The 26,796-nt window shown below is 36.3% G+C and overlaps 1 protein-coding gene across 8 annotated transcripts in view; it reads left to right on the plus strand.

Moving 5' to 3' along the window:
- NEK7 (NIMA related kinase 7) overlaps positions 1-24,583 on the plus strand; it is a 127,006-nt gene extending 102,423 nt beyond the window's left edge. For all 8 annotated transcript variants that reach the window (XM_048860436.2, XM_048860440.2, XM_048860431.2 and 5 more), the window contains 3 exons: positions 2,799-2,893; positions 8,303-8,416; positions 15,544-24,583. In XM_048860436.2, coding sequence (XP_048716393.1) covers positions 2,799-2,893; positions 8,303-8,416; positions 15,544-15,654 — 320 coding nt within the window. In that variant the 3' untranslated portion in view covers positions 15,655-24,583. The remainder of the gene's footprint in view (positions 1-2,798; positions 2,894-8,302; positions 8,417-15,543) is intronic.
- Positions 24,584-26,796: the final 2,213 nt, after the last annotated feature.

The raw sequence follows: 26,796 nt of genomic DNA on the forward strand, positions 1-26,796 counted from the left end.
TACAAAAACAATGATTTAGGAAAATAACATGTTTTAATTAAATCTGTTATTTGTTTACTAGCAGTACACTAGAAGAATCTCAGTATTCTTATGTTTTAGAATATGCTGTAATGCCTTTAGTGTTTAAAGTATCAAAATAATGTATCTGTTTTCTGTTTGTATCATGCTACAAGCTGATTTTAAAGGGATATAACTATTTTCGACATCTTTGGGTGGTTTCTGAGAATTCAGTGAGGAAGAATTTATACTATAATAATATCTTGGCTTTGTTTCACTTCTTGGTCATTGGAGGCTTCAGTTTGTATTGCAGTTAAAGTGTTATACTAGGCTAAACTCTGTAAAATGCTAGCATTTGTTCTTCTTTTTCCCTATCATCAATCTTTCACACTCATATCAAACCACTAATGTATCAGCAGATTTCCCAGAGCTACTGGTTAAAATTACCTTTGCTTTTGGTAAACTATGAACCTTCAAACCTCAGTGTTTTCAGCTGCCCCCTGCGGATTCTGTAAAGCCTCTTTCTGGCACATTTCTCACTGCCAGTTACTTGTTTTATGTTTTAGAGCAACAAAAGCTGTAGATCTGTAACCTGTTAAGAGCCAGATTACTATTAAACTTGTTTTTCAATGTTAAATGAATTGTGCCAACAGAAAGTGCATCAGAACACTAAATCATGATATTTATTAATAGGTGCAAAGAGTGAAAGTTTTGAAGGCATTGTTTTCTCTGGAAATCTTGAGTTCAGATACAATTTAACAGTTGTACAAAAGGATAATAAAAGTATGAAATGTGCTGTGGTATATCAAGCCAAATTGTTGTGTAATTACAATTTTTAGTTTCCTTTTCTCACTGCTTTTTTTAAATTGGCAAATTTACATGGTATGTTGGAATAAAAAACAATGTCAAACGCATAAGCCATCTGTAAGTATAGATGGCATTATGTCATATGCAGTACTTAGGTTGTCAGAATACCATCATTAAACTTACGTACTGTAAAAATATTGTTCTTGGGAAGTTAGGGTGGAATAACAGTCTAAAAGTTTAAATAAACCATTCTTTTCCCTTCTACTTATTCTTCTGGCTGTGTTATTGAATTTGGTGTTTGTAAAACTTCCCCCCACCATCAACCCTCCCATTCATAGGAAAGAGACCATCCCTTCTTGACCGTCCTTGGTTGTGAGTAAATATAAACATCCTGAGAGGATGGACGGTTTTCTCTCAGTAATCTGTCATTTTGAGATGCTCTTTTCTACCCCAACCCACCTTTCTTTAAACTCTTGATTCACAATTGTGATGATTCTGCACTCAGGCCAATGCTGAGAGATAATTTGTGGAGTTTGAGCTGATGCCCTCCTTTTCCGGAAAGTGAGGATGTCTCTTTTTAAACATTTGCAGGACCAAATCCTCCTTGTGATACAATATAGGACCCACATGTCTCTGCATATCCAAGAAAAGATTTTGTTCTGAGCCTCCATTGATCTAGAGTGTAGTTATCAGTGCTGTTCCCAAAGTTAAATTTCCATCCTAGACAAAACTATAAATTACCAGCAGGCATGGGCTGACTGTGATGGTATGGTACCAATATCTCTAATTTTGAGAATTAGAATTTTCACCCTTGGAAATCCTAGAAATATCTTACTCTGTTACTGAAAAAGTGTGATAATACATTGGTGAGTCCTCAGCCCTTACAAAAAACGTAGTACATTATGATGAGAACAATAAAACAAAAAAGCACACTTTTGGGAATAATTAAACAAAAATATGGATCAAATGGCTTTTTCTATAGAAGCGAAACATCTTGCCTTTTAAATATAAAGGCAAATCTTGGTTATCCAAACTTGTGATATCTGCTCTGCTGCCAAAATTCATATAGAGAATTTATCTCAACCTCTAGTTCTGAAAGGCAAAAGTAAATGAGAATTATTTTTTTTAAGGATTTAGACTCAATAAAACGGAATGGGGTTGTAATCTTTTAGTTTTTAAAAAAACTAATGTTGCCATTTATTAGTTAATGTACTGATCTAAATATTCTTCTAATTTATAAGATATTTAGCTTAAAGTAAATTCAATATTTATTAGATTCAGCTCATTCCTATTCAGTACACATTGCTTACCAAGAATAACTACTTGGCCATTCCCAACAAAATTCAAATAAAAAATGAGTGAATGTCTTTGTCTTCAGTTGTCAAAATTTGAATTTATTAATTTACTGTTGTTCCAAAAAAAAAAAAATTGCAGCGGAGTTGAGAATAAAGTTGGGAATAAGTTGATAAACCAAAAATTTCCACTGGCTTTATTTTTTTGCAACTTTGTTTTTGGTTAATACCCATCAGTCAACACTGAGCTTTAAAATATTTTTAAAAAGAAGAAATAATTTATTGAAGATTTAAAGTTTTAGAGAATTCTTCTAAATCTCTTTTCAGAGAGTTCAGTTTGGAATTTTTTTGATTGCTTCAAACAAAAAACAAAAACCACTTTAAAAGTGTTTTACTGTTTTTTTCGATTACAGAAAAATTAGTGATAATTCAAAATAAAACATCTTAATTAAAATAGTAACATTTTCAGAGCTAAAATGTTTATACATGTATGTTTGTATGTGTGATTTCAACTGCTACATATGCATCTTCACATTAAAATATTGTATTTTATTGTTATGCATGACTTTATATTTATTATCATGCATGATCTATATATAAGATAAGAATACTTTTGCACCCTAAATATTACAGTATTTACAATGGTATAGATTTCAGGATAGCAATATTTTTCATTTAAAAATACTTCTGTGTTTATTGCAGTGGGTACGCCTTATTACATGTCTCCGGAGAGAATACATGAAAATGGATACAACTTCAAATCTGACATCTGGTCTCTAGGCTGTCTGCTATATGAGGTAACATTGATAAATCCAGTAAGCTTAATACATTGATGTGCTTTTGGATTATTAGATGTATCAGTATCTGTTCTAGGATTCATCTCTATATTTTGCTTCTTAACGAGATAGCCATTTAGTGAGAAGCTGCTTTTAAGCCAAATATAAGTATAGATGGCATTATTTTTATATTTAGCTATGTGAGCTTTTCAGTAATTTCAAAATGTTATGATTGACCTGATCAAGACTTGCTTTTCAGTGAATTTTCTAAAAAGACATTGATAGTAATTTGTTGAAGATTTTAGGCTTAGTTCGGTAAGGATCATAGTCTTGAATGTCTAATGTGAAGCGCATTTTTTTTCTAAATTTCTCTAAATGTTTTAACTGGCTTTAACAAAATATAACTATGAAAACAATGCATATATGCATTCAGCATATGTAATAGAACTGATTGAAAGTATGTGGTTAATGAAAAACAATTGAAGTATATTTTTTAACTCAAGTTTCATTTGTTTGCGGTTATCTGAAATCTGACTAACAATAAAAAAAATGAGACTACAGTGCACACATATTCATCACTTCTTGGTTTAATTTTTATGAGCATAGCTTTTGAAGCAGCAGTTTAAAAAAAGATTGGCTTATTTTCAGTTTTCTTTGCTTGCAATTACGGAACTCTGATACATTTGTTAATCTCTACAATATAGACATAAATTAGTTTTATGTATACATACCTGTATCTAACATTAAGCAATGAAAAAGTAGACGTATGGCAAACTTCCTACAAAATTAATGAGTTTTGCCTTAAGAAAGGCATGCAAGATTGGCCCCTAAATTACACTACAAAATATGAGGATGTAGCTATCTTTTTACAGATCTACAGAATATAAACTTGTGTTAAATAATATTTTGAACAGGTACATTTCCCGCTATGTAAGACAGTGATATCTATTTGAAGTCCAAAGTCACCCCCTTCTTGGAGTTCAGCTTTATTGATAAAGAAATGAACAATAAAAGAACAAAGTTCAGCTGAATTCTTCTTTCTAGGCATAGTGGCATCTAGGGTTTCTCCCTTTGGATTCCTTTACCTACACTTAAATTCTCTCTATATATCCAGGTGAGGTAATAAGTCATCTGCTCCATTGAGGGTATGTCTGCACTTCAATTAAAAACCTGCGGCTGGCCCATGCCAGCTGACTCGGGTTTGCAGGGCTTGGGCTGCACACTGTTTATTTGCAGAGTTGATGTTTGGGCTTGAGCTGGAGCCTGGGCTTTATGACCCTGTGAGGTGGGAGGGTCCCAGAGTTCAGGCTGCTACCTCAGCCGGAACATCTACACTGCAGTTAAGCAGCCCCTCTTGAGTCAGCTGGCATGAGCCACCTGCGGATGTCTAACTTGTGTACGCATACCCTGAGTCAGCAAAACTCACTTAACATTTTCCAGGAAGATCAGCACCAGCTAATAAGGTGGGTGGTTTCAGGCAGCCCTAACAGCCAATACCACATAAGGGTGAATTGCCTTCAGTTTTTTTATATTAAGTATCTTACTTACTTACACACACACACACACACACACACTCTCTCTCACTCACTCACATTAAAACAGTGCCATAAATGTGGATATCTTTATATATGCAAATTATATTTCTGCCCCAAAGAACTTGCAGTTCTGCACGCAGTTGTTACTGTCAGTGATGGGGACTATTCACAGTAGTAAGTACTACATCTGGTAGCAAATGTTTGCAGGATTGGCCCTAATCTGGGACTTGATTTTGCACGGGGATCCCCTAGCACCGATATCTGTGCTCTTACATTGTTCCATTTTTGAAATGGATGGGATTCACACAAGAACAAATAGAAACATTAATCTCATTTCAGGATGAGTGCCTTGAGGAGAATGGCTTGATTTTGATGTCATTAATTGTTGGTTTGGTTTTTTTTAAACTTGGGACTATGTTTACATGGAAACAATAAATGAAACATTCAGTAAGCAGTTAGTGCATAAAATATTTCATGTGTTTTTACAGTTAATTTATAATCTAGAAAAAAATCTAAAATTATCAGATAGGAAGAAGCATGACTTGCAGTTCACAAAAATTATTTTCTGAGCTTGTCATTTTGGTCTTGTGTACAGTACATTAAATACAGTGTGTGAATTTGGAGTATTTATTTTTGGGGGGGCTACTTTGAAGTAATTACTTCGAAGTAATTTTAGAAGAACTTAATAGAATAGACAGCAGGGCATGTCTTACAGAAACAGCATCTGTATCGCCATCTTTTATGACCAAATAAATACCTACTTGAATATTTTTCCTCAGATGATTTTTAGAATTTCCATATGGCAATAAATTATTTTCAGTAACTTGAAAAGTTTTACCTGGATGGTACTTAAATATGACCTTTAGAGAACAGAACAGTTATATTATTTCCTATATTCAAATGTATTATATAATTGCACTATATCAAAAAATCTTCAAAATATATTTCTAATTGTTAGGCTTTTGAGGCTTTATTTACTTTATTGTTAATTCTGCAACATGATAGACATTGCTTTTTTGCTGGTCCTTTGCATGTATCATTGAAATATTAGGCATTGTAAACGCATGTTAGAACATGTAAATAATTCTTATTTTTGTTCATTGTTTTCGAAGGGGTGTGTATGGTGTGGGGAGGGGAGGAGAATGGCGGAAGGTCTTGAGATTCTTTCAAGTTATGGACTTGATAATTGGCTTTCTCGAATTTGAGTATCAATGCAGTTTTCCCTCTAAGCAGATTTCCCCAAATCAAATCCATTTAGTTGTTGGTTTTACAAGATAAAACAGGAGACTCAGAGACCTAAAAAGAGTTTAATAACTGTTGCATGCTATCTTTTCAGTTCTGCAGTTTTCCTTCTTTTATAAGGGGTGCTGACCCACTTTTAGGCTTGTTGCATGTGCTAATTAAATCACTCATCAAAATAAAGCCATACAGTCTTAAAGGTAACTAAATCTCATTCCCTCTGTCTCTGTGATAGATGTTTTGTGTATCATTTGCATTTTAAAGTGTTTATTGTATTAATTTCATGGTTAATGCTAACACAGTTTTTGAAATTTCTCCAATTTAGTTGCGTGAAAATTCTGGCATTCATGACCTCTCAATAAAGGTCTAATTGACATTCTATTAAACCTCCTTTCAGTTATGTTTTGATTGGATTTTAATATTTAAATTGTAGGAAATTAGTTAGATTCTAGTTAATATTGCATTATATTATTTTGTATCCTATCCTACTAATAGGTTTACTGTTTAATTATAAATATTAATACTGCATAGCTACTAAGGTTTTTTAGACTCTGAAAATTAGACTTTAAAATATTCCTGAAACCTCAAAAACACTACCACTGCAGTTTTAATTGATATGCAACAAAGTAGACTTTACTAATTAAAATCAAGATGCTGTGCTTTTGCTACATGGACCTTTACATGGAAAAGTAGGTTTTACACATTTCCTTTTATTGTTCAGCGCAGCAATTGCATCCTTACAGGGTTGTAGGTTGGTGGCTTACAGTTCAAAAAAAAAGAGAGCTGCCACCAGCCCTGAAGACAGACAGTGGGCTTTCGTCCCTCAGCCACCCCCAGAATACTAATCAGGAAAGTCAGACCCTGGAGGTCAGGGAGCAAGTCAATCATTCTAGCGATCGTCTCAGTGTGGAGGATCAAATTAGCCTGAAAAATTCAGCTGCTGGGAGGAGAGGGCGAGCAGCTGTCAGGGGCAGCAGCGAGATGCACTAATGAACCAGATGAATAGTGCAAAAGCTTGAAAATAAAAACAGGACAGTTGACATTTTTCATCTGTCAAAGCAGGAGATGCATGAAAATATAGTATTCCTGTTTTAACTCCTTAGGGGACATTTGGATTTTTTTTAACACTGCAGCATTCAAACAAAAGTACTTTTTAATGAACAGCTAGTATACAAAAATGAGTATCTGTGCATTTATTTAGAATTTCTGTATGTGTATGGATTCTATGGTTGATTTTTGTTCTTTAAGCCTGCATTTTTAACATTATTTTAAAGATAAAATATGTTGTCATGTAAATCCAGGAATTACCATTATAAGAGTAGTACATTTCTAGAATTATTTTTCTTGGGTGCAGTCTTACATTTGTCTTGGAAGTGTTAAAAACAGTATTTTTATTTCAGGTTTATATGAAATTAATATACAAAACTAGATTAGCTTTTATATAAAATATAATGAAAATATATCAGATTAATTTTTTCTCATGTTTCTTTTCATGTTCGTTCCCCATAATATCACTAATCAACAGTGCTTAGGCCATGAAAGAGTTAAAGTTATATCTGGAGGACCATAAGACGGATGAGAGCCATTTTCAGCTTGTCCTGTCCCTGCTGAAGCTCACTGAGTAGCACAGCATGGACTAGCGTGTTTCACACACACTCTGCACGTCTGGGGAATGTACACATTGTCCTTCCAAAATCAAACTTATTAGCACATGTAGAAAAGGGTGACTGACTTTGGGGCAGCATTGTGCTCAGAACAGCATTCGTGCTGCTACGGTTCAAACATTTAGAAGATTTTGAACAGAATGCAAAGATTTTAAATGAATTTTTAAGTTAGTAAACCCGCAAACCACAGTATTTGTCTGCGCTTTAAATGTCAAGTTACAGTACTGTCTTGAAATAAATGTTAGGTTCACTAATGACATTTTTAAGTTGCTCATTTCTTTAACAGTGTTCTCTCCAAAAGGTGCTTATGTTTCTTGGTTGCACTTGAAAATTGCACTGATGCCCGCAGCTTGAGGATTTTTAAAATCTTTGAGCTACTGCTAAAGGATATATCTCTAATACATTGCAAGCTGCTTTTTGACTAGAATATGGCATTCTGCATAGAATTTAGACTACTTTTTTTTTTTCAAGATTGCTGTCTTTTTTCAATGTGTTGTATATGAAATAATATTCTATAGCATTTTCTTAATTTTTAACTGTAATAAGGTATCTAAGTGGTGTTCCAAAGCTGCTACTGCTATCCACTATTTAATTGTTGCTTTAGCCCATATATTTTTTCCAATTAAATAGGATGTGTAATTGTTTGTTTTCAACGGGTCTTGTGAAAGAAATGTAATTGTTTTATTTTGTCTTTTACATTGGGGACATGGGAGACCTTATATCTTAACAGCATAAACTGTGGCAAATAACTCAATATTACTTACACTAGATTATGGAGTATAAACCAATTATTACAGTATTGCACCATAAATTGGTCCGTTAAGTAAGCACACTGGTTTATATTAACAGTTTTAGAAGTATTGCATTAGTGCTATAAGCAGAGCAGTCAATCAGAAGTTGGTATGAAATCTTACCATTAAAATAGATTTTCGAGCAAAATGTTCCTTTTAAAAAAATCAGTGTACATTTAACTATGTACTTTTTTTATACAGATGGCTGCACTGCAGAGTCCCTTTTATGGTGACAAAATGAACTTGTACTCTCTGTGCAAGAAGATAGAACAGTGTGACTATCCACCTCTTCCTTCAGATCACTATTCAGAAGAAGTAAGTAATTTTCCTTTCCATGAGCCAGATCTTCAGCTTATGCAAACTGTCATAATTCTAGTAGAATCAATGGAGATTTGCTGGTTTATCCCATCTAAGGATCTGTCCCATGTATTTACCCGTGTTAGACCTGCCTAAATGTTAACATCTATGATGACGTTTCTGGCATTCTTTTAAAAATGATTGGGTTTAATGGTTCAAAGGACCACATTATTTCCTCCTTAATTTCTTTGACCTGTTCACAAAGGGTCAGTCATTCTCTATATTATGTAATGAATTAAAAAAAAAAAATTACTCACAAGTACCATCGAGACAGTTGACTTTTCCAGAATACATGATACGTGCTGCATGCTGTAATGGGATTGAACCTTATATCTATATTATATGTTTCTAAAAGCACAGTTATAGGGGTTATGTGGCACAATAAATTGGTGAACTAGCAGATTTAGATGACAATAAACATGGATTAAGTTGCTAGTAAAAATGAGTTTTGGTCCCCACCTGATCCCAAATTATCCCTATTACAAATTTTACCGCACAAGTTGACACTCTTCAAAAGAGAGTGGCCAATGCCTATAGTAACCGGGGGTTTTCAAGTTAGGGTTGGAGAAGCATACCAAGAATATTCCCCCACAATGGCTGGCTCAAACCAATGCTAATAGTTTTTCACTAGCATCAGTGCACCAGATTTTGTTTTGTTTTGTTTTTTTTAAAAGGTCGTAAAATAAAAGGAAAGCAAAAGGAGAGGGCAAAATAAATTCAAATATTTTTTCTAAACCATCATGATCTCACATGAGAAAAATGTGTATTTGTTAACGTACTGAAATTCAGTATTGAAATACTTTCCCACTTCGAAACAAATGGGGCAAAGTGATAAAAGCTGCAAACCAGAGAAAAGGTATTAGCAACTTGTTCTAATTTTATTCAGTCTCCATGAATTAAAATTGTGTTGAAAATGCATATAAACACTACATCTGAAATATTTTTAATAAACATAAAGCTTTGTGCTACTTTGCTTAAGGAATGGAAGTTGTAATTCTGCACCTTGAATCTATTGTTTTCAAAGACGGGACTATTAATAAAAGATTGCTGTCCGGTTTCTTTTTGTTTTGTCTTATTTATGGGGACAATTTTTTTCCTCTGTGAATAAAATTGGACTTAAAAAAGATAATTAGAATGCCTTTATGAAGGATGTAATGGTGATCTATCTGTTATGTAGTTTATGCAGTACGTCTCTGGCTTTCCAATTAATTGTTTTACATTGGCTATTTTTAATTATTATTTTTTTTAGGACACAAATATGGCAGTTCATATAACCAACTTCAGAACTGGAGATCTAGAAATACAGTAGGGTGTGAACAGTAATGCAAAATGATAGCAAAAATGTCAGGGGCCGTTCTTTGTTGTGTCATTCATGCTGTCTTCCTTTTTCTATGAAGCGCATGAATATTTCACATATCGGCATCCTCATCCTCTATTCTTCTTGACTAATTTTCAGACTGTCTGAATTTGCATTTCACATGGTAGCTGATTAGGAGATGCCGAGTGCAGCAGTGAAGCCTCAGCAGGCGGTTACCATGGTGACCTTCAGCAGGATTTTAATGATGATACCACTAGTGGTTCGTTGAAGTTGGCCTGCCTGCAGGGCTACTTCACTGCAGCTGAGTGTGAAGTTGGATATGCGGATTCTCAGCCAAGGGGCAAATATCAAAGTCTGGCCCAGATAGAAGGTCTTAGAGTGGGAAAGGGAAATAGATTCCACCTTTTACTTACTCTGTATAGTTTCCAGTTTGAAAAGCGATACAAAGCAAAACATGTTATGTTTTCCTCATTACAAAATAGATGTGCTCACGCACACGGGATAAATCAGTTGTTTTTAAAATCATTTGGAGTACTAGTGTTTTGTGACAAACTAAAAGAGCAAGAGCTACAATACCCTTTATAAATATAGGAAATAATTACTTAACAAAAGGAGTGAAATACATATAAAGTATTAAGAGACTGTAATAATGTTACTTTGATCTATTGTGACATAAAGAATCTTGTCTAGTATAAAAACCTTTGAAAAATTGCCATGTTAGTAAATTATTTTTTTCTTAAAAATGTAGCTTTTATCATGAATGAAAATACTGTGCAGACTTGGAACTGCTGAAGAAGAAACAAACGGACTAAGTATTATATGTCAGATTATAGTGATGTCCTTTTCTTCTGCACTAGAAAATTTAGACCTCAGACCTTTATCCAGGTTGGAAGTGCACTCAGTTGAGCAGTAAAGTTTAGAGATTACTGAACTTCTGAAGCCCACTTGAATGCCTGATGTTCTGTAAAAATTAATTTGATAAAGGAATAAATTCTTTATGACCCTGTTTGTGCATACTCTCAAACAGGAGTATAAACACTAGTTACAAAATGTAAGAAATGTTAAAATACATTTTCTGTATACTAATTTTAATTAGTTCTGAGATAAAATTCGCATTTAAAATTGAAGTAATTTATTGCAGGGCTGATTTTTATTTTAATGAACAGCATCTGTATTCTGAGACCATAGCTTCATAGAAAGTTATCCAAAGATACACATGTTGGTAGATTTTCAATTTTGTATCTTTGTCCACATTTCTCATAGCTGTAAAGTGCTGACCAATAAAACTGCAGTAGAAGTTGTGACATAGTTCCCCAGAAGTAGAATCACAAACCAAGATTTTCAAGTGGCTAGTAACTTTGGGTATCACAATTTTGGGGTTTCCAACTGTTGGAATACCTTAAAAATGTCTGATTTTTCAGACAGTGGGGTCTATTGTGAAAGTGAGTTTCCTTCATGGTGCCTCCAGTTGGACAACCAGAATCACTAACCATTGTTAAAATCATGGCCACAGCATCTAGCACAAAGCCTTGCTTTGTGTGTTGGGGAGTGGCAAAGAACTTTATATCCTGGTTTAGGTCCCTCTGTGATTTGTCAAGAGTACATGACCAGCAATCCTAACTGATAGGGATTCCATACACTCCTCAGTGATGCCCAAACAGTATTTAAGCTGAAAAAAAGCCAGCAGATCCAGAGTTGCAGTATTCTCTGCTAGTTTGCCTGCCTGCACTGACAGAGTAGGCAGCAAGAATTTCTCCTGCTCTGAACAAGAACAATTTTTTCCAATTTAAAACTGGAGTCTTTACCAAAATTTCAGGTTTTCAGTGCAAAGGTCTTCCCTGTCATAGGTTTTAGTCTTTTTTTTTCTGACTTGAGGGACATTTATTTATTTGGTGGCTGACAAACCTGTTAAAGCTTAAGAAAATATTTGCTACTGCTCCCTGTCAGGCTAAGCTCCAGGCTAAAGGCAGTCACTGTGCTAAGTGCACAGAGGAAGCTAAGCAGCATAATCAGCCAAAGAAGGATGCAGGGGGGAGATGCAACAGGAGGTCCCTTCAGCTCAGTCACAACCATGAACTGCCTTCAGCACAGAGCCTGATGGCCATCCAGTGCCTGACAGGACAACATTGCTATCCCTTCAGTATAGCCTTCTGACATTAAAATCCTAGGGTTTAGTCAATCTCTGCTGTTCATCCTTAGTTTTATGAGAACCAGAGGGCTTGACAGACGCTTCCCTTAATTATTGAAATAGATACTCCTGGCAGTGGGAAAAGAAGCCAGAATCCTGCGTTAGGCAGTCTAGCGACAACTCTGTCTCCTTTCCTTTCACAAAAGATTGGTATAACAATTCTTATGTTCCTGTGTTTACAAAATGCTTCATGGTCATAGCATTTTTCCTGTGTAGGATGAGAATAAATATTTTACTTTTTCCACATGATTGGTTATTCAAGGATGGCAGTGAGCAAGAACTCCAAGAATCAGTGTGTGCCACCATCATGATGTTGGGCACTTGTCATGAACCCTGGTGACTCCACAGTCCCAGTTTGTTCTTAAAGTACCGATGAACCCTAGTAGACACAGCTCAACTCTGAGCTTTTCTGGCCCAGGACAGGTTCTTGCACGTTCTTGATCTGTCAGAAAAGATTTGTCAGATCCGGCAATTATGAGCAGGGATCGAGCTGTAGATACAGATTCTTGACCCAAAGTGTGTTTTTTTGTGGTATCTATAATATGGCTTCATATAAGGCAGTCTCAGTGGGCCCACAGTTTATCACTGATCTCAAGGCACCTGGACACGTGCACTATATTGAATGGACAGATAACTCCTACATGTACTGACTTGTTGGTGGCCCAGGGCTACCATCACATTTCTGAAGGTTCGCATTTCTCCGAACCAAACTGCAGTAGCACAGGTGTATTCTGGCTAGGATGTGGGGAATACATACAAAGGAGCTTTGCACAAAAGGGACATGGTCTTTTCAGGAAGCCTCCTTACAAACACTGTCTAGAAACAAGGCAATTCTTTTATAAACTAAAAATGTATATATGAATATATATGTATATGTATGAATGTGTATATATATATATCCAGAGATATGAAATTGCAAAAGGTGGACAATCAGGACACCACATTCCGCATATATTTGAAAATACTTATAAACAATTGTGGCTATAAAGGATGGTTAGGGCTAAAAACATAGCTGATCAGTGCTGCCATATTGGTCCTCCTTAGGAGTGAATCTCCATGTCCACTTCTGAAGCTTTGTACTATTTCATAATATGTGGTGTATTAACAATAGTAATTTCACAGGAAGATGTCATTATAACTGTACCAAAATTCTGGGGCTAAAATACGCACTTTCAGGTAGATAGAAGTTCAGCTTGCTTAAGAAATTAATAAAAATATCACATAGTCAAGCAGGGGTTGTGAATCTGAGGGGGCACAATTTACCATCCTTTTGTCAGCTTCTGAGATAAACACCTCCATGCATAGTCAGCAGTTTGAAAGAAGGATAGAGTGACCTTCCTGAGCAAGGCTCCCTACACTTTCATATTTAAATCTCCCTTGAAGACAAACTTCTGTTATGTTGCCTATAGTGAGTCTACTTGACATATATTAAATGAAAAAGAATAAAAGAACATGATGTTTTTCATTCCCCTACTCATAGCTATATATGCCCCAATCCTTCAAGGACTTAGACATGACTTGATGCACTATGAGCAGTCCTATTGATGTCTCACAGGGTGAATTAAGCATATTTGTAAATTTTTGCAGGATCAGGGCCATATTTTGTAAGAGATTACATTTGATATCCTTATATTTTTCTTACAAATGGGGTTTACTTACAGGGTTCTTTTTGCAGGGCCCGGGGCTCAATTCCTCTGCAGTTTTCTTCCGGTTGGTCTTGTATGTTGGCTGAGCTGCTCTGCATTTGGTCTGGCTAATTTCCTGATCTGCCTGCCCTGTTGCTCATGATCTGTCCCTCCTATTTATTCCATGTAGGATTTTAGACTCTCTTCTTGTATCTTTTGCATTGCAGAAAGGCAATTTTTTATGATTAAAAAATAAATTTATATTTTATGAACCTCAGCATTCCTGATGATTTAGCCCAATTGTTCATGGAACAGAGCTCTGAATATTGGCTGCGAGAAGCGGTACAATTTCTTTTAAGTTCCCATGATTAGTATAGTTGAAGTGTCTGTATATTTAAAAGAGTCTATTACCAAATTTACTGCAATACATTTTTGTTAAAAAAAAAAAAAAATCCTCTCTAATCTTTAAATGGACCACTACATTTTCAACACTAACTTTAAATGTATCACTCCAAAGTATTTTGCATTTAACAAAATATTGAAATTCTCCTTGTCAAAGTGAAATTAACTTTCTGTATACTGTATAGGTGTCATCAAATGAAAAAAAAATTACCGTACATAGATGTGACATTAAGTTTGAAAATTTAAGTGTCCAGAACTCAGAAAATGTAAACGTTAAGTGCAATATTGTTAAGTTATTGCTTGAATTTTCTGACTCCTGTGCATTTAGTTCATATAATTTAACATCCTCTTTGGGTTTTTAAAAAGATTTGTGGCCAATGCATTTATTGTGCCACTGCTGTATGAAAGCATATTTGAATATGCGGTTTATTATTCCTTTGAATAATCATGAGGGTAAAGGAGCCACTGTTCTTGGTGCCTGGCAGAGGTTCCAGAAGGCTGTATTTGGTGCAGTAATCTCAACTATAGTTTTACAGTAACTGTACCTGTATATATTATATAGAAGTACTTTTGATGGTAAGGATGCCTTGGAGGATTTGACAAAATGTCAGGGAGGATCAAAAATTTGTGACTGTGGAGATTCAGGAGGGTTTGACACAGTTGTTAGGAGAAAAGTATAGCAGGAATTTTGTATCTGGTAATTGCTGGTAAGGGCTAGTATTCTAATAAGCAATCTCTAGGGAAACAGGTTCCAGAGTGCACACTGCCTTGGAGAATATGCAAAATTTGAAATAGATGACAAATTTGCTCTATCTGAAAGGTCACTAGACTGACTGGATACCATCTAATGTCACTGAAAGGAATTGTGGAGGGGAGAAGAATCCTAACCATTTTCCACCTTCCAAATAGCAACAGGGAGTACCTTGAAGTTCCAGTAGCCTTTCTCTTGTATCCCAGGCCATCTGTTTCTAAATTTATGGACTCTGAGGGGCTCAGTGGACTCTGGGGCTTGTCATGAACATAACGTGTAGTCTAATAATAGAGATGTATGTGCTCCCAGATAGAGGCATTCTTGTGTATGTTTCTGTCTGGAAGTTGTGCACTTAATTCTCTAAGAAAAAAAAATAGAGCCTAATGTAAAGGCCTTTGAAGTGTTCATTTCATGACAAACTTTCTGTATAGATCTAGTCAATACCGTGATTCAATTTCAGCATTTTAGAATATAAGGCCTCAGACAACACACACAAGTCACACTATTTAATTCATACAAGTAGTTCAAAATAGGACTACATATATGTATAAAGTTACTCATGTGTGCACAGGATAGGGGCCTAAAATCTGGTATTCACTTTCCCTGAGGAAGTACAATAAAATGTCATAAAAGTGAAATGATTACCTGGTGTATATAGTAAATCTGAATGCAGTCCTGCCACACTTCCACAGTTTCAGCCACTCTTACTTAATTTAGGAACTTGAGAATGCACTACTAACACTTGTCAACTGGTATTATTTATTGGCTTTCTTATACATTATTGTTTTCCTTTTTTTCTAGCTGCGACAATTAGTTAACATATGCATCAACCCGGATCCAGAGAGGCGACCAGACATAGCCTATGTCTATGATGTAGCGAAACGTATGCATGCGCACACTGCAAGCAGCTAAATAGACAAAAGATCATGAAGAAAAGAACCAGAAATTTTCAAGTATTTTTGTGCAAATCTTCCCACCCCTTTTTCATCTGTTACATAAATGTAGTTATTCAGAACAGACTGATGTGCTTTAAATTGTGAACCAGTTTCCACACAAACTTCCTGAGGTGTGTTTTTTTTTTTTTACCAATTTGTAGTTAAAAATATAGGTTTAATGGTAAATAAAAAAACATTTAAAATGTAAAGTATACTATGGAAAATAGTGGGTCCTGACAGCTTTAAAAATAGTGATTTCAGATGTATTTTCCTGTTAATAACAAAATTGCATTCAATTGGGAGTTCAATTCTGAAACATCATAGCACTGCAGTTTTGCACAATATGGATATTAGGCTTATTACCGTGAAACAAAATGTTTGAATCTTTCTCACTTTTTATAACTTATGGAAGTTATGAATCAACACAAGTAATGAGTTTATTTTAATTTTTGTTCTACTGGGGAAATAATTGTAAGAGAATTTTTTGTATTTTGTACTGAGTTGTTCGTAGTTCGCAGTTTATCTTCTCAAGATAAATGAAGATGGAAACCATCTGATTAGCTGTTTTGCTGAAATGGCAACTGTTAAATGTGAAAAAAAGTTTTTTGGCAAAATTGTCAGACACTGAAAAATCTCTGTAACTTGTCCCTTTTGTTTGTGTTGTTGTGGCTTAAATGAACCCTGAAAATTGGCTTTAAGGGTTTGGTTTGGCCAGGTTAAACCCCATACCTGCAATTTGATTTGTATGGCTTGACCAACATACCTGTGCAGCACTTTGTTGACTTCAGTGGGTCTGTGCACAGTCAGATCCTAAAACCCTTGCAGCTTCCTGTTGTGGTAAATCGGGTTTTTCTGCACAGGCACATGACTGTCTGAACAGGCCTGTTTGAAGGATGAGGGCCTTAAGTTACAACTCCCTAGGGATTTCTGTGTGTGGTGGTGTTTCTAGATTTTGTTTTTAAATCCTTTGGATGACCTTATACTACTATATTTTTAATTCCTTTTAAAAATACTTTTTTAATCCAATGCCTATTGCACAAAATACAGTTGTGCACTATTATATAAACATATGTTTCATAAAATACCTGATTTTGTTATCTACCCTATCTTTTATTTTATTGGCCCTGAAAACATGGTTTTATATGCTATAAAAATAACTTTAACTTTTGTATTTAAAGAAAAAAAAATCAGTGCTGCTTTATTTGTGCAGTCAGTATATTTGTTGATTATACGTTTAAAATGGTATCATTTCACCAATATTTTATCTGCGTTCAAAAGTAAGTTCAAAATATGTTGGTTACACTTTATATTGGCCACTGTGTATGCATGAATGATTTATTTTATTCGGAAGTGAAAGTAAGTACACACCAATACATTGTACCTATAAATGCTGATGAAAATTGAGCTCTAATTTGTCAGAATTTCAAGACCATATTTTTAAACAAACACATAAAGCTGTCAAAGTGGTTCATTGCTACGAGGTTGACAATGAGAATTGTATTGATACCAGCTTTATTGTTGAGATGTAGTTAGTTTAAATCTTTTTTGATAGAAAAAGTCAGGAAAAAGTAAAAATTCAGTACTTACATGTAAATATTGGATCTGTATACATTAAGTTCACTATGCATTCAACATTTATATCTGTTGTTTTTCCACATTTCCTTTATTAAACAAGTTTGCATAGACAGTGAAATGAACACTGTGCAGCAATAGTTCTGTTTCTTTGGTCGGACACTTCATTTCATTTGACATAATTCATAAATAATAAGAACCCAGCTGTGGATTTATAGACAAGTTTCAACACATAGAAAAGTTTTTAAATGTTAAGAAATGACATTCTATTGAAAACTATTTGTTTTTAAAAATGCAGGGTTTTTTTTATATATCTGGGTCAGATCCTCAGCTGCTTGAAATTGGTGTAGCTGTATTGATTTAAATCAGCTGAGAATCTGGGCTATGATTTAGTGACAAAACTGCTTCGTTGTAGGATGAATCCTTGGTTTTTCATCTAGCTGTTGTGTGTGTATTGAATGTAATCTTCTGGGGCTGCATTGAGACTACTATGATGAGTAAAAATAGCCATCTGTAAATGTTGGCGGGATTGGGCCCACGTCTTGCCTATCTCTGTCTGGCAACCTTTACGCTGATCTTCCATTGAATATATCAATTAATTTACTAGTTCTTGGTGACTATTATGTTCCATAAGATTTGAAGTTAAATGAAATCGTTTGTACTAGAACAGGGAACCGAGTAGTATTTGCTCGACCATCAGCAATAGCTGTTACTGTGCAAAATTATTCAAGTCATTATTTTAATCTGTTCTGTTTCTGATAAACAACATTTACAAAGATTGAAAAAATTGTACACAGCGAAGTTATTTCTATAAGATAGTCTATTTATTTTAACCTCTACTTAGGTCAAATATGCACATCACTTTTCCTAAAGAAACTAATATTTTAGGCAAAAAATATTTCTGGAAGGCTGTATGGTAAGAAAATTATGAGAATAGTTGAGTTAGAAAATACACCTAAAAAATGCTAAGGCTTTTTTTAAAAAAAAATTGATGATTTAACTTTACGTTGAGTAAAATAAGTAATTCTTATTTCAAAAGCATTAAAATAATGGGATAGAGATGATGCAGTTAAATCTTAGGTGTTGCAAACAATTACCCAATGAAGATGAAAATGCTGGACAGCCTAGTGTCATATATTAAAGTTTACAAAGGGTAAATGAAGTTTACCTCTGTTTAAGGGTCAGGTTCTACAACTTACTCACCTTAAATAGTACTTAATGTATATACATAGAACTACCCTGTAAGTAAAGACTGTAGAATCTATCCCTTAATAAAGTGCCTGACAGCTTATGAGAATTATAAATATGGTAAAATTACTACAATCATTTCTTGAATGCCTTACCATTTAAATAGCTTCTATTACAAAACACCATTCTAGTTGCCACATACTGTAGGTATTGTTAACATTTACATGATATTTATTTTACCGGTTGCATTAAATGCTTTTCCTTTTAAATGAGTATTACATTATAACCAAAAATGTGTAATTATTTTCTGCCTTATATTTCAATAGTACTGTAATATTATTGTCTTCCTTTGTGAAATACGGTATTTTGTTGTTCTTTGAACTCCCTTGCTGAGAAGTCTGCTCTTGGTCTTTAAACTACTTTGCTGTACAATATTCTAATATAAATAAAACATACAAAAATTAAATATAATGTAAAAATCATAGCACTTCCATGATAGTTTTCGGAGCCTTTCCTGTTACAGATAGGTAACATCTAGTAATATACATATCTTGTGAATAATCTATTACTGCCAGTAATTGATTATAGATGAGTTATTTAATGGTGCAAGAGAAAGTTTTAAAAATCTTTATAACATATATCAGAAGTGCAGAAAATATTACAGCAGGCATGTTCATGATTGCACAAATGTAATGCTTTTAGGTAATACTTTTTAAAGAGTATTTTTAAATTAAAACGAGGGTGTATCTGAAAATCATAAAAATAAGTACATGTATCATAAAAAGGCATTAAAGCCCCTATCCTGCAAGCTACTGCATGTGGGTGGATCCTTCTGCCTTCATGGAGTTCCATTGATTTCAATGGGCTGCTTGTGCATACAGGTTGAATAAATGGTAACTGCTGTACAGTGTATGCAAATGACATCTGTTTATTCAACATACCAATTAGACCTTTGTATTTCACTCTTCTGTATTGCAAATTAGTGTGCTTTATTTCTTTTCTGTACAGTTCAGTTGTTCAGATATTAATAAGATTGGTAGTCTGATCATTTAAGTGTTTCTTTTTAATGGATAGGAATTTTACAAAATATGGCAGATGTATTAAAAAAAAGTAAGTGTCTGAGAAGGCTTGTGTTTCATTAATGTACATAATACAGATAGCCCTAAAAGGTAAAAGTCTTGGTAGCTGCTTGAAAGTGGGGGAGGTCGTGGTACTGCCTGTACCCAGTGTGGTTTTCTGCAGCAACCCTCCATTCCCCCAATCTCCACTTTAGTTGCTACAAAGTATTGTTGGATTACGGACAAGGCGAAAAAAAGCAAGGGGACTGAGTTTGGTGCTGAGTGGAAAGCGCTGTGATTTACAGAACTGGGTTAGCAGGCTCTGGAAGTGAATTCAGGAAGGCTCTAGAGTGTATCTGTCAGAAAAGCATCCAATCTTGATTTAAAAATGGCCAGTGATGGAGTATCCACCAGGATCCTTGATAAATTGTTCAAATGGTTAATTACTCGCTCAGTTAAAACTTTACACCTTATTTCTAGTCTGAATTTGTCTAGTTTCAACTTCCACCCACTGGATTTTGTTAAACCTTTGTCTGCTAGATTAAAGAGCCCTCTATCATCAGATTCTGTTCCCCATATAGGTACTTATACACTGTGATTAAATGGCCCCTTAATGTTCTCTGTGATAAATTAAATAGATGGAACTCCTTGAGAGTGAGGGGACTGTACATTCTTGAAATGTGGGGACTGGTGCTAGTTTGGGAGATAGGCTTCTGGGTGGTGGATTTTAGATCACTGATCTCTCCATTAGTTGTAAATTTCGTATAACAATCAGTATCCTAGGCCAATCCTAGGATCCACTTGTAATCCCTGTATCTAATCAGTAAGGAAGTTTCATATTCCTAAACTCCTTTGTCAATGACCCCAAATGTGTGGCTGCCCAAACCTTTCTTCCAGAATCACCCTGCAAAGCTGAGATCCTGTATTTAAAAAACAACAAAACAAAACAAAAAAAAGTGGGGGTGGGGAACATAACGGCACACTGGCTGTTCACAGTGGTTTACTTTTTATTTATTATAGCTTTTGAACATGCAATAAGTATGGATCTCCCAAGCCTCAATCTGGGCCATTCCCTGAGCCATGTCCTTTCCTTTTGCCTGTTCCCTTACTTTTCTGCTCACCCCTGAGGTACCATTGCAAATATTATTCTACTTACCCCCCCCCCCCCCCCCACACACACACACACACACTCCCTGCATTCCCCTTGGCTTCATATCTCCGGCTTCCTCTTGAAGTCTGGCACAATCTCCGAAAATATCACTGTGATCATTATGTGCCACTCTTTCCATCTCCTTGGTCTCAGTGAGACATGGCTTTCTGCTGACGACTTTGCTTCTCCTCTCACCCTTCTCCAAACACAGACATGGGTGGCCCCAGACTCCATCTTTCATCCTGTTGTCTCTTCTAACCCTTGCTTGTTTTGAAGTCTACTACATCTAGTTCTTCTTTCCCATATCCTTCCAAGTGGCCAATATCTATTGCATCCCTGGCTAATCCTGGTTTCTCCATGATTTTGCTAAGCTCTCTTCCTTCCTGACTCCTCAGGCTCTACTCTCATCCTGGGAAATTTCTATTTTCATATTGATAACCAGTCTCACTCCACTCTGTTACTTCCTTTGTCTAACCACTTTCTTTGATTTTTAGCTTTGGACAGACTTTCTCACTGTCTCAATCACTCCTGTGACCTTGTCTTTACTAAATTCTGTTCTCTTTATGATCTCATTTCTGAATTCCTTCTCTCTGATCACTACCTGCTCTCTTTCAGCATCTCTGTCTTCGTGTCTCCTCTACTTTGTCACTCACCCCTTTTGTAATCACCAGTCTGTTAACCTTTCTGACATCTCTACTGCTCTCAGCCACCTCCTTCGCTCCTTGACTTCCCTCCTGTCGACTTAGTGGTCTGTTTTCATCTGTAACTTCTCTTCTAAATGTGGATACTTGCGTGTTTTCTTGCACCACTCTGTCTGCCCATATGCTCCCCAGACTTTATCTTCCCCACATTCACTACCTCCATTCCTGGTTCTGCACTTCTGAGCACCTGTGGAGAACGTGTCAGGACTTTACTAACTTTGTCCACTGCAAGTTCATTCATTCTTCACTTAGCTCTGCCTTATTCTTTTCTGGACACTTTTATTTCTCCTCCCATAGAGACTTATACCACCAATGCTCTCCCACTCTTTTCTATATTCAGTTTCTTCCTTAAATCTTTTTTTTTTGGGGGGGGGCATCTTATATTTGTCTCTAGCTCCCCCACACACACCCCGCGTTTATCCATTTTCATGATTTTGACTTACCATTTCAATGTGGGAGACCGAAAAATCTACCACTCTCCCCGATCTCTCTCCAGTTCTGCATCTCAAGCAGACTCCCTGACATCTCTATGGTGTCCAGCCACTATCTCAAACTTGTTCATTCCAAAATTGAATTTCTTTCCTCCTAACCTTGTCATATTACATAACATTATTGAAAACTGCACTACTCTTTCTGTCTCCAAGGGCCACAACCTTGCTATCATCTTTGATTCTTCTCTTGTCCCACTGCCCAATAGTCTATTATCTTGTCCTCTTCAGTAACATCATGCTCCACTCTCCCGTCACTATCCAAACTTGAAGATCCTGTCCAGGCCTTCATCATCTCTTGTCTGGATTATTGTAATGTCTTTATATGTGATTTGATTCCTTTCTCCTACCGCCAATCTATCCAAAATGCAGTAGCTGAAGTACAGTCCTGGAACCATAATGTTTTCTCCAGCTCTGAAGGGGGAATTCCACTGTGTTCCTGTAAAAACCTCCCTTTCTGCAGGATTGGTGGCATTTTAAGAGTACAAGGCTATAACTCCCCAAATCCTCCTTGCATCTTTTTGTCTTAATGTTCTTTCTGCTTCCAATTCAGGCTTTTTGTTCTAAATATCTTTACCCTATGTAGCCTTATGATTTTGTTCCACCTTATTTTCTCCTACACACCCTCTTGCTTGCTATATTATTCTTGTTTTAGGGTCTTGATTTCAGTGGGACTACCCATGTGCTTAAAATGAGAATGTGCATCTGTGCTTTGTTCGATCAGGGCAGAATTTTCAGCATCTCGCAGGATGGGCCTGTTAGTGCTTCAGTTTTCTTTTTCCCACTGTTATCCCTGCTCCTTCTACTATGCAATTCCCTGTGCCTAGAATCATTTCTCCAATGATCTCTTTCCTTCAAGTTCCTTTTTAAAGCCTGCCCTTTCCTCTTCTGTTTCCCTGAGTATTCACTGCCCTCTCACTTACCTGAACTGTTGTCCCTTCTTTTCTCTTGTATTTATCTTGTCTAACTTAGAGTGAAAGCTCTTCAGGGCAGAGAGTGTAAAACACTCTGTAAACTTGTGGTGCTGTATGTCACTTCTAATAATTATAATATCTGTCTTTTGACTATTCAATAGTAGTCGCATCTTTTCCTGCATTCTGCAGTGTCTGAGAGCAACGGGCACAGAATGTGTTATTGCTCTTCACCAAAACCGAGAGGTTGTTTTTTGAGGGCATAATATGGAGCTGAGTTTCAGATTTTGTTTATTTTGGTACGTGTATATACAATGAATAAATTTCCCCCTTCCCTCAGTAGTATGCATTTGTACCAGAAAATTTACTTACAGCAGATTAGTTAACTATTAGACCAGAGAATGTTTCCATATACCTTCAGTTTTTTACTTGTCTGCAACCAGGAAGAGCTTTTATAAGATTACCTGCCAATACTGAATCAGTTTTTCTAAAACTGTCTAACTGGTTTGTAGAGGCCTTCCATCTATATGCCTATTAGCAATCCTGTTTGAAATCAGGAAATGAAAGGCTGAGGCAAATTCTGTCTGCCACTCTGGAGGCATAAAGGGGCCTCAGAGAGAACAGAAACACCCCCCAGATAATGGCCCAAGTCCAGTGGCATGAGTGTCCCTGCAGCATTCTCTCTCATGCCCCCCACCCTCTCCCCCTCCCATCCCCCCCCCCCCCGCCGCCGCCACAACACAGTGTAGGGCAGCTGTTCCCAAACTTTCTGCTGGCACAACCCCATTTTTATGAATTACTTCCTTCCGGGACCCCAGACAGCATCAAGGCTGCCATTTTGAAGAGCAAAATGGCATCCTCACTGCATGACCTCATGTTACTGCATGGAGGATGTGACTTTGTAGGGAAAAATGGTGTCCTCTGCACAGCATGACTTGCATGCACAGTATGTATGAGGTCACACCACATGGAGCAAGCCATTTTGCTCTACAAAATGGTGTCCTCCACAAAGTCGTGCTGCTAAAATGCACACTAAGGATTGGTGCAATCCCATCTACTGATGGCATGATCCCATTTGGGGTTGCAATTTGGGGTTGCAACCCACAGTTTGGGAGCCACTGTAGGAGCATCCCAGGGGAGGTTGCCAGAGGACAGTGATCTCCTGGCCTGTGTCTTCTGCGCTGCATATCCGGTGAGCACAGCACAGAACCTGTTTCTCAGCATTTTTAGAGCTACTAGCAAAGCCCAAAATTAGTTGAATCTTGAGGTTATTGTATTAAATGCTTTTCCTACTTGTGTTGTGGCAAGACACCACTGGGATCTAATCTAAATTTAATTATTGGCTGATTAAAATGATGATATACGGTCTTGGTATAGCTAATCTATCAAAAATCAGTGATTATTTTGCAGGTGGGAATTTTAAAACAATGGGAAAAATCCCTATTTGCCTGAAATAAACTGTATGGACACTCTTCTGTACATGTTTTCACTGATAATCTAACATTGCAGTTGTACTTTTGGTCCATTGGAACTACAAGTATCATAAAAATGATATTGGCAACAGCACTGCATTTCCCTGTTTTAGGGAGGTGGTTTTTGTTTTGTTGCTGCTTATTTTGACTTCTGATTTATTTATATGTTCCTAATATTGTAAAAAGATGTGAGACAAGCACCAATATTCATGAAGTGTCCCAGATATTTTATTATTTTCTGAAACAATTGTTGGTCGAACCTAATTGTAAACTGTATGAGTTTTACATATGCCATGTAGAGTGTGTTCATGTACCACCTGAGTGTAAAATTGAATGTTACCAATAAATTTACCAAAAAGGTAAAAATGACAGTCCTCTGATGTTACAGCTGTGAACACATGCTATGGCCTATCGTTACTTGCTGAATCTACGTGGTTTGAATGGAAAAACCTGCCAGTGAGAGCTGGGAACCTAGCAAACTGAAGTTCACCTTACATAGTTGCCTTCTAAAGCCCTCAAGGAGCTCTACTTTCAAACCCATGGATACGACAGCAGAGCTGGCTGAAATGTTTTCATCAACATTTTATTTTTTTTAAAAAAATGGCTTTTTTGTTGATGAGGAAAAATGTCATAGAAAAACTTCATTTTTGGTGAAATTTTGCTTTTTCAATGGTAACCCTAAAATTTTCACTTAAAACTTTTTAAAAAGAACCTGAAAATATTAGTGTTGTTTTTTTCGTTAAAAAAAACAAACAAACAAACTCAGCTTAATGGGGGAAAAAAAATTCCTACAAAAAATAAATGGCATTTTTTGACCAGCTCTATACTAGAGACTCCACTGGGTGTATACGTCTTTTCCAGAGGGGTCTACAGGCACCGCATTGCGGCAACATGGCTCTTCTTAGCAGCCTCACCCCATGTCTGTGCAGCCAAAGCAGAGGCCCCTGGGAGAGCCGATACTTGGAGCAGCATTAACTCCCACACAGGTATCAGCCTGGTGTGGAAAGGAGCATGCTGCACATGGCTGTTGCTTCCAAGCTCCAACTCAAGAGCAGTGTAGCTATGACCTGGTGAAGCTGGAGGTATTCTGAGGAAGTCTGGGGGTATTCCACAGAGCAGCTGTCTCCTGTTCTATATCAATCTGCCTGATCCTTTTAAGGTAATTTTAATGTCAAAGGTATTCATTATTTATTCTTACCAATAGTGCTTTGTTTACTTTTGTTTTTAACACAACTGTGTTATCTATTTCAACATTGTAATTCCTCCCTGCCATGGTCTGACACAACAGCTGAAACTGCTCCTTTTGAAACTCTTCCTCACCAGGAAGGAGGAAACTTCAAGGTGTGTTTTCAGAACTATGGGAAGAGGTTGATAAATTGGCACTTATTTAGGTGCCTGACTATGGATTTCTCATCCTTGCTCCAGCTGGAGCAGCATGAAGGGGCTCTAATGGTCCTGAATCTGTCCAGGGGACAGTTCCCGCGATGCAGAAACTGTGATAGACAGCCTTAAAGCAAACTTATGAGATTCCCTTGCAAGTCCTCAAGTAGTGGGCTTATGCAGGGCATGGCCACAGAATGCAGCACCATAGAGAGAGCACTGCTGCAGACTGTAAGACATACCTCCATAGCGTAGAAAGGCCTTTTGGCTGTACAAATTTCAACGGCGGCTATAGAACAGCTCAAAATTTGGAGGATGCAAAAGTGGTTTAGTGTTACTGTAGCTTCCCCTGCCCTGGACTACAATTTTTTTGCTTCCCCTTTAAGAGATGCCGCACAGAATTTCATCCCTAGTTTTAAAAACCTTGGCCAAGGTGTTCTGAAGTGAAGCAAAAAATGTAATAATTTCAATAGATACTTACAGTAATCTTGTTTTGCTAACTTTAATTTAGCTGAAAAAGCTACTTCTGCCCTCCAGGAAATCTGAAACAAAAGCGTAAGTAAGTGTTTTCACGCTAATGGTTAAACGGATATGCAGACTGAGATGGCATAAAAAAACAGGTGGTTTCAAAAATAGTGATGGAGTAATCTTAGCTTTGTGTTCTCCTACCTTTATAGAGGATCTTGAGTCTGAGATGGAAAAACACTACTGGCTGGATCCTTGGTTGGTGTTAATCAGCTGACATCAGTGACTTCGTTGGGCTCAGTAGAACTATGCTGAATCACACCAATTGAGCATCTTGCCCTTATTTTCTTGGAGAGCTTGGCTGCCCCCTTATTATATCTGTGTACAAGAAATTACATGAATATAAAGGAAAAAAAATAAATTTTTGCAGATAATTTAAAAAATAGCATTGAATCTCAGTCCAATAAAAGTAAGGAAATGCAGTTAATTCTGTCACTTTTTAACTCATGCCTAGACATCTAGATGAATTAAATTAGAACTTTAACAGTGATTTTTTTCTCTCCTGTCAGTTTGACAAAGCTGTTTTACCTTTAGAAAAATAATAAAAATGTATTTCATATATGTATTGTAGCACTAAGCTTACAAAATACTGCTTGTTTATACAGAGAAAGCTACATCTATAAATTGATCTGCAGTTATCCAGATATACTTGTTACTGTCTATCACTGTATCTC

Source organism: Caretta caretta, chromosome 8 (genome assembly GCF_965140235.1).
Source record: "Caretta caretta isolate rCarCar2 chromosome 8, rCarCar1.hap1, whole genome shotgun sequence".
Classification (NCBI taxonomy): Eukaryota; Metazoa; Chordata; order Testudines; family Cheloniidae; genus Caretta; species Caretta caretta.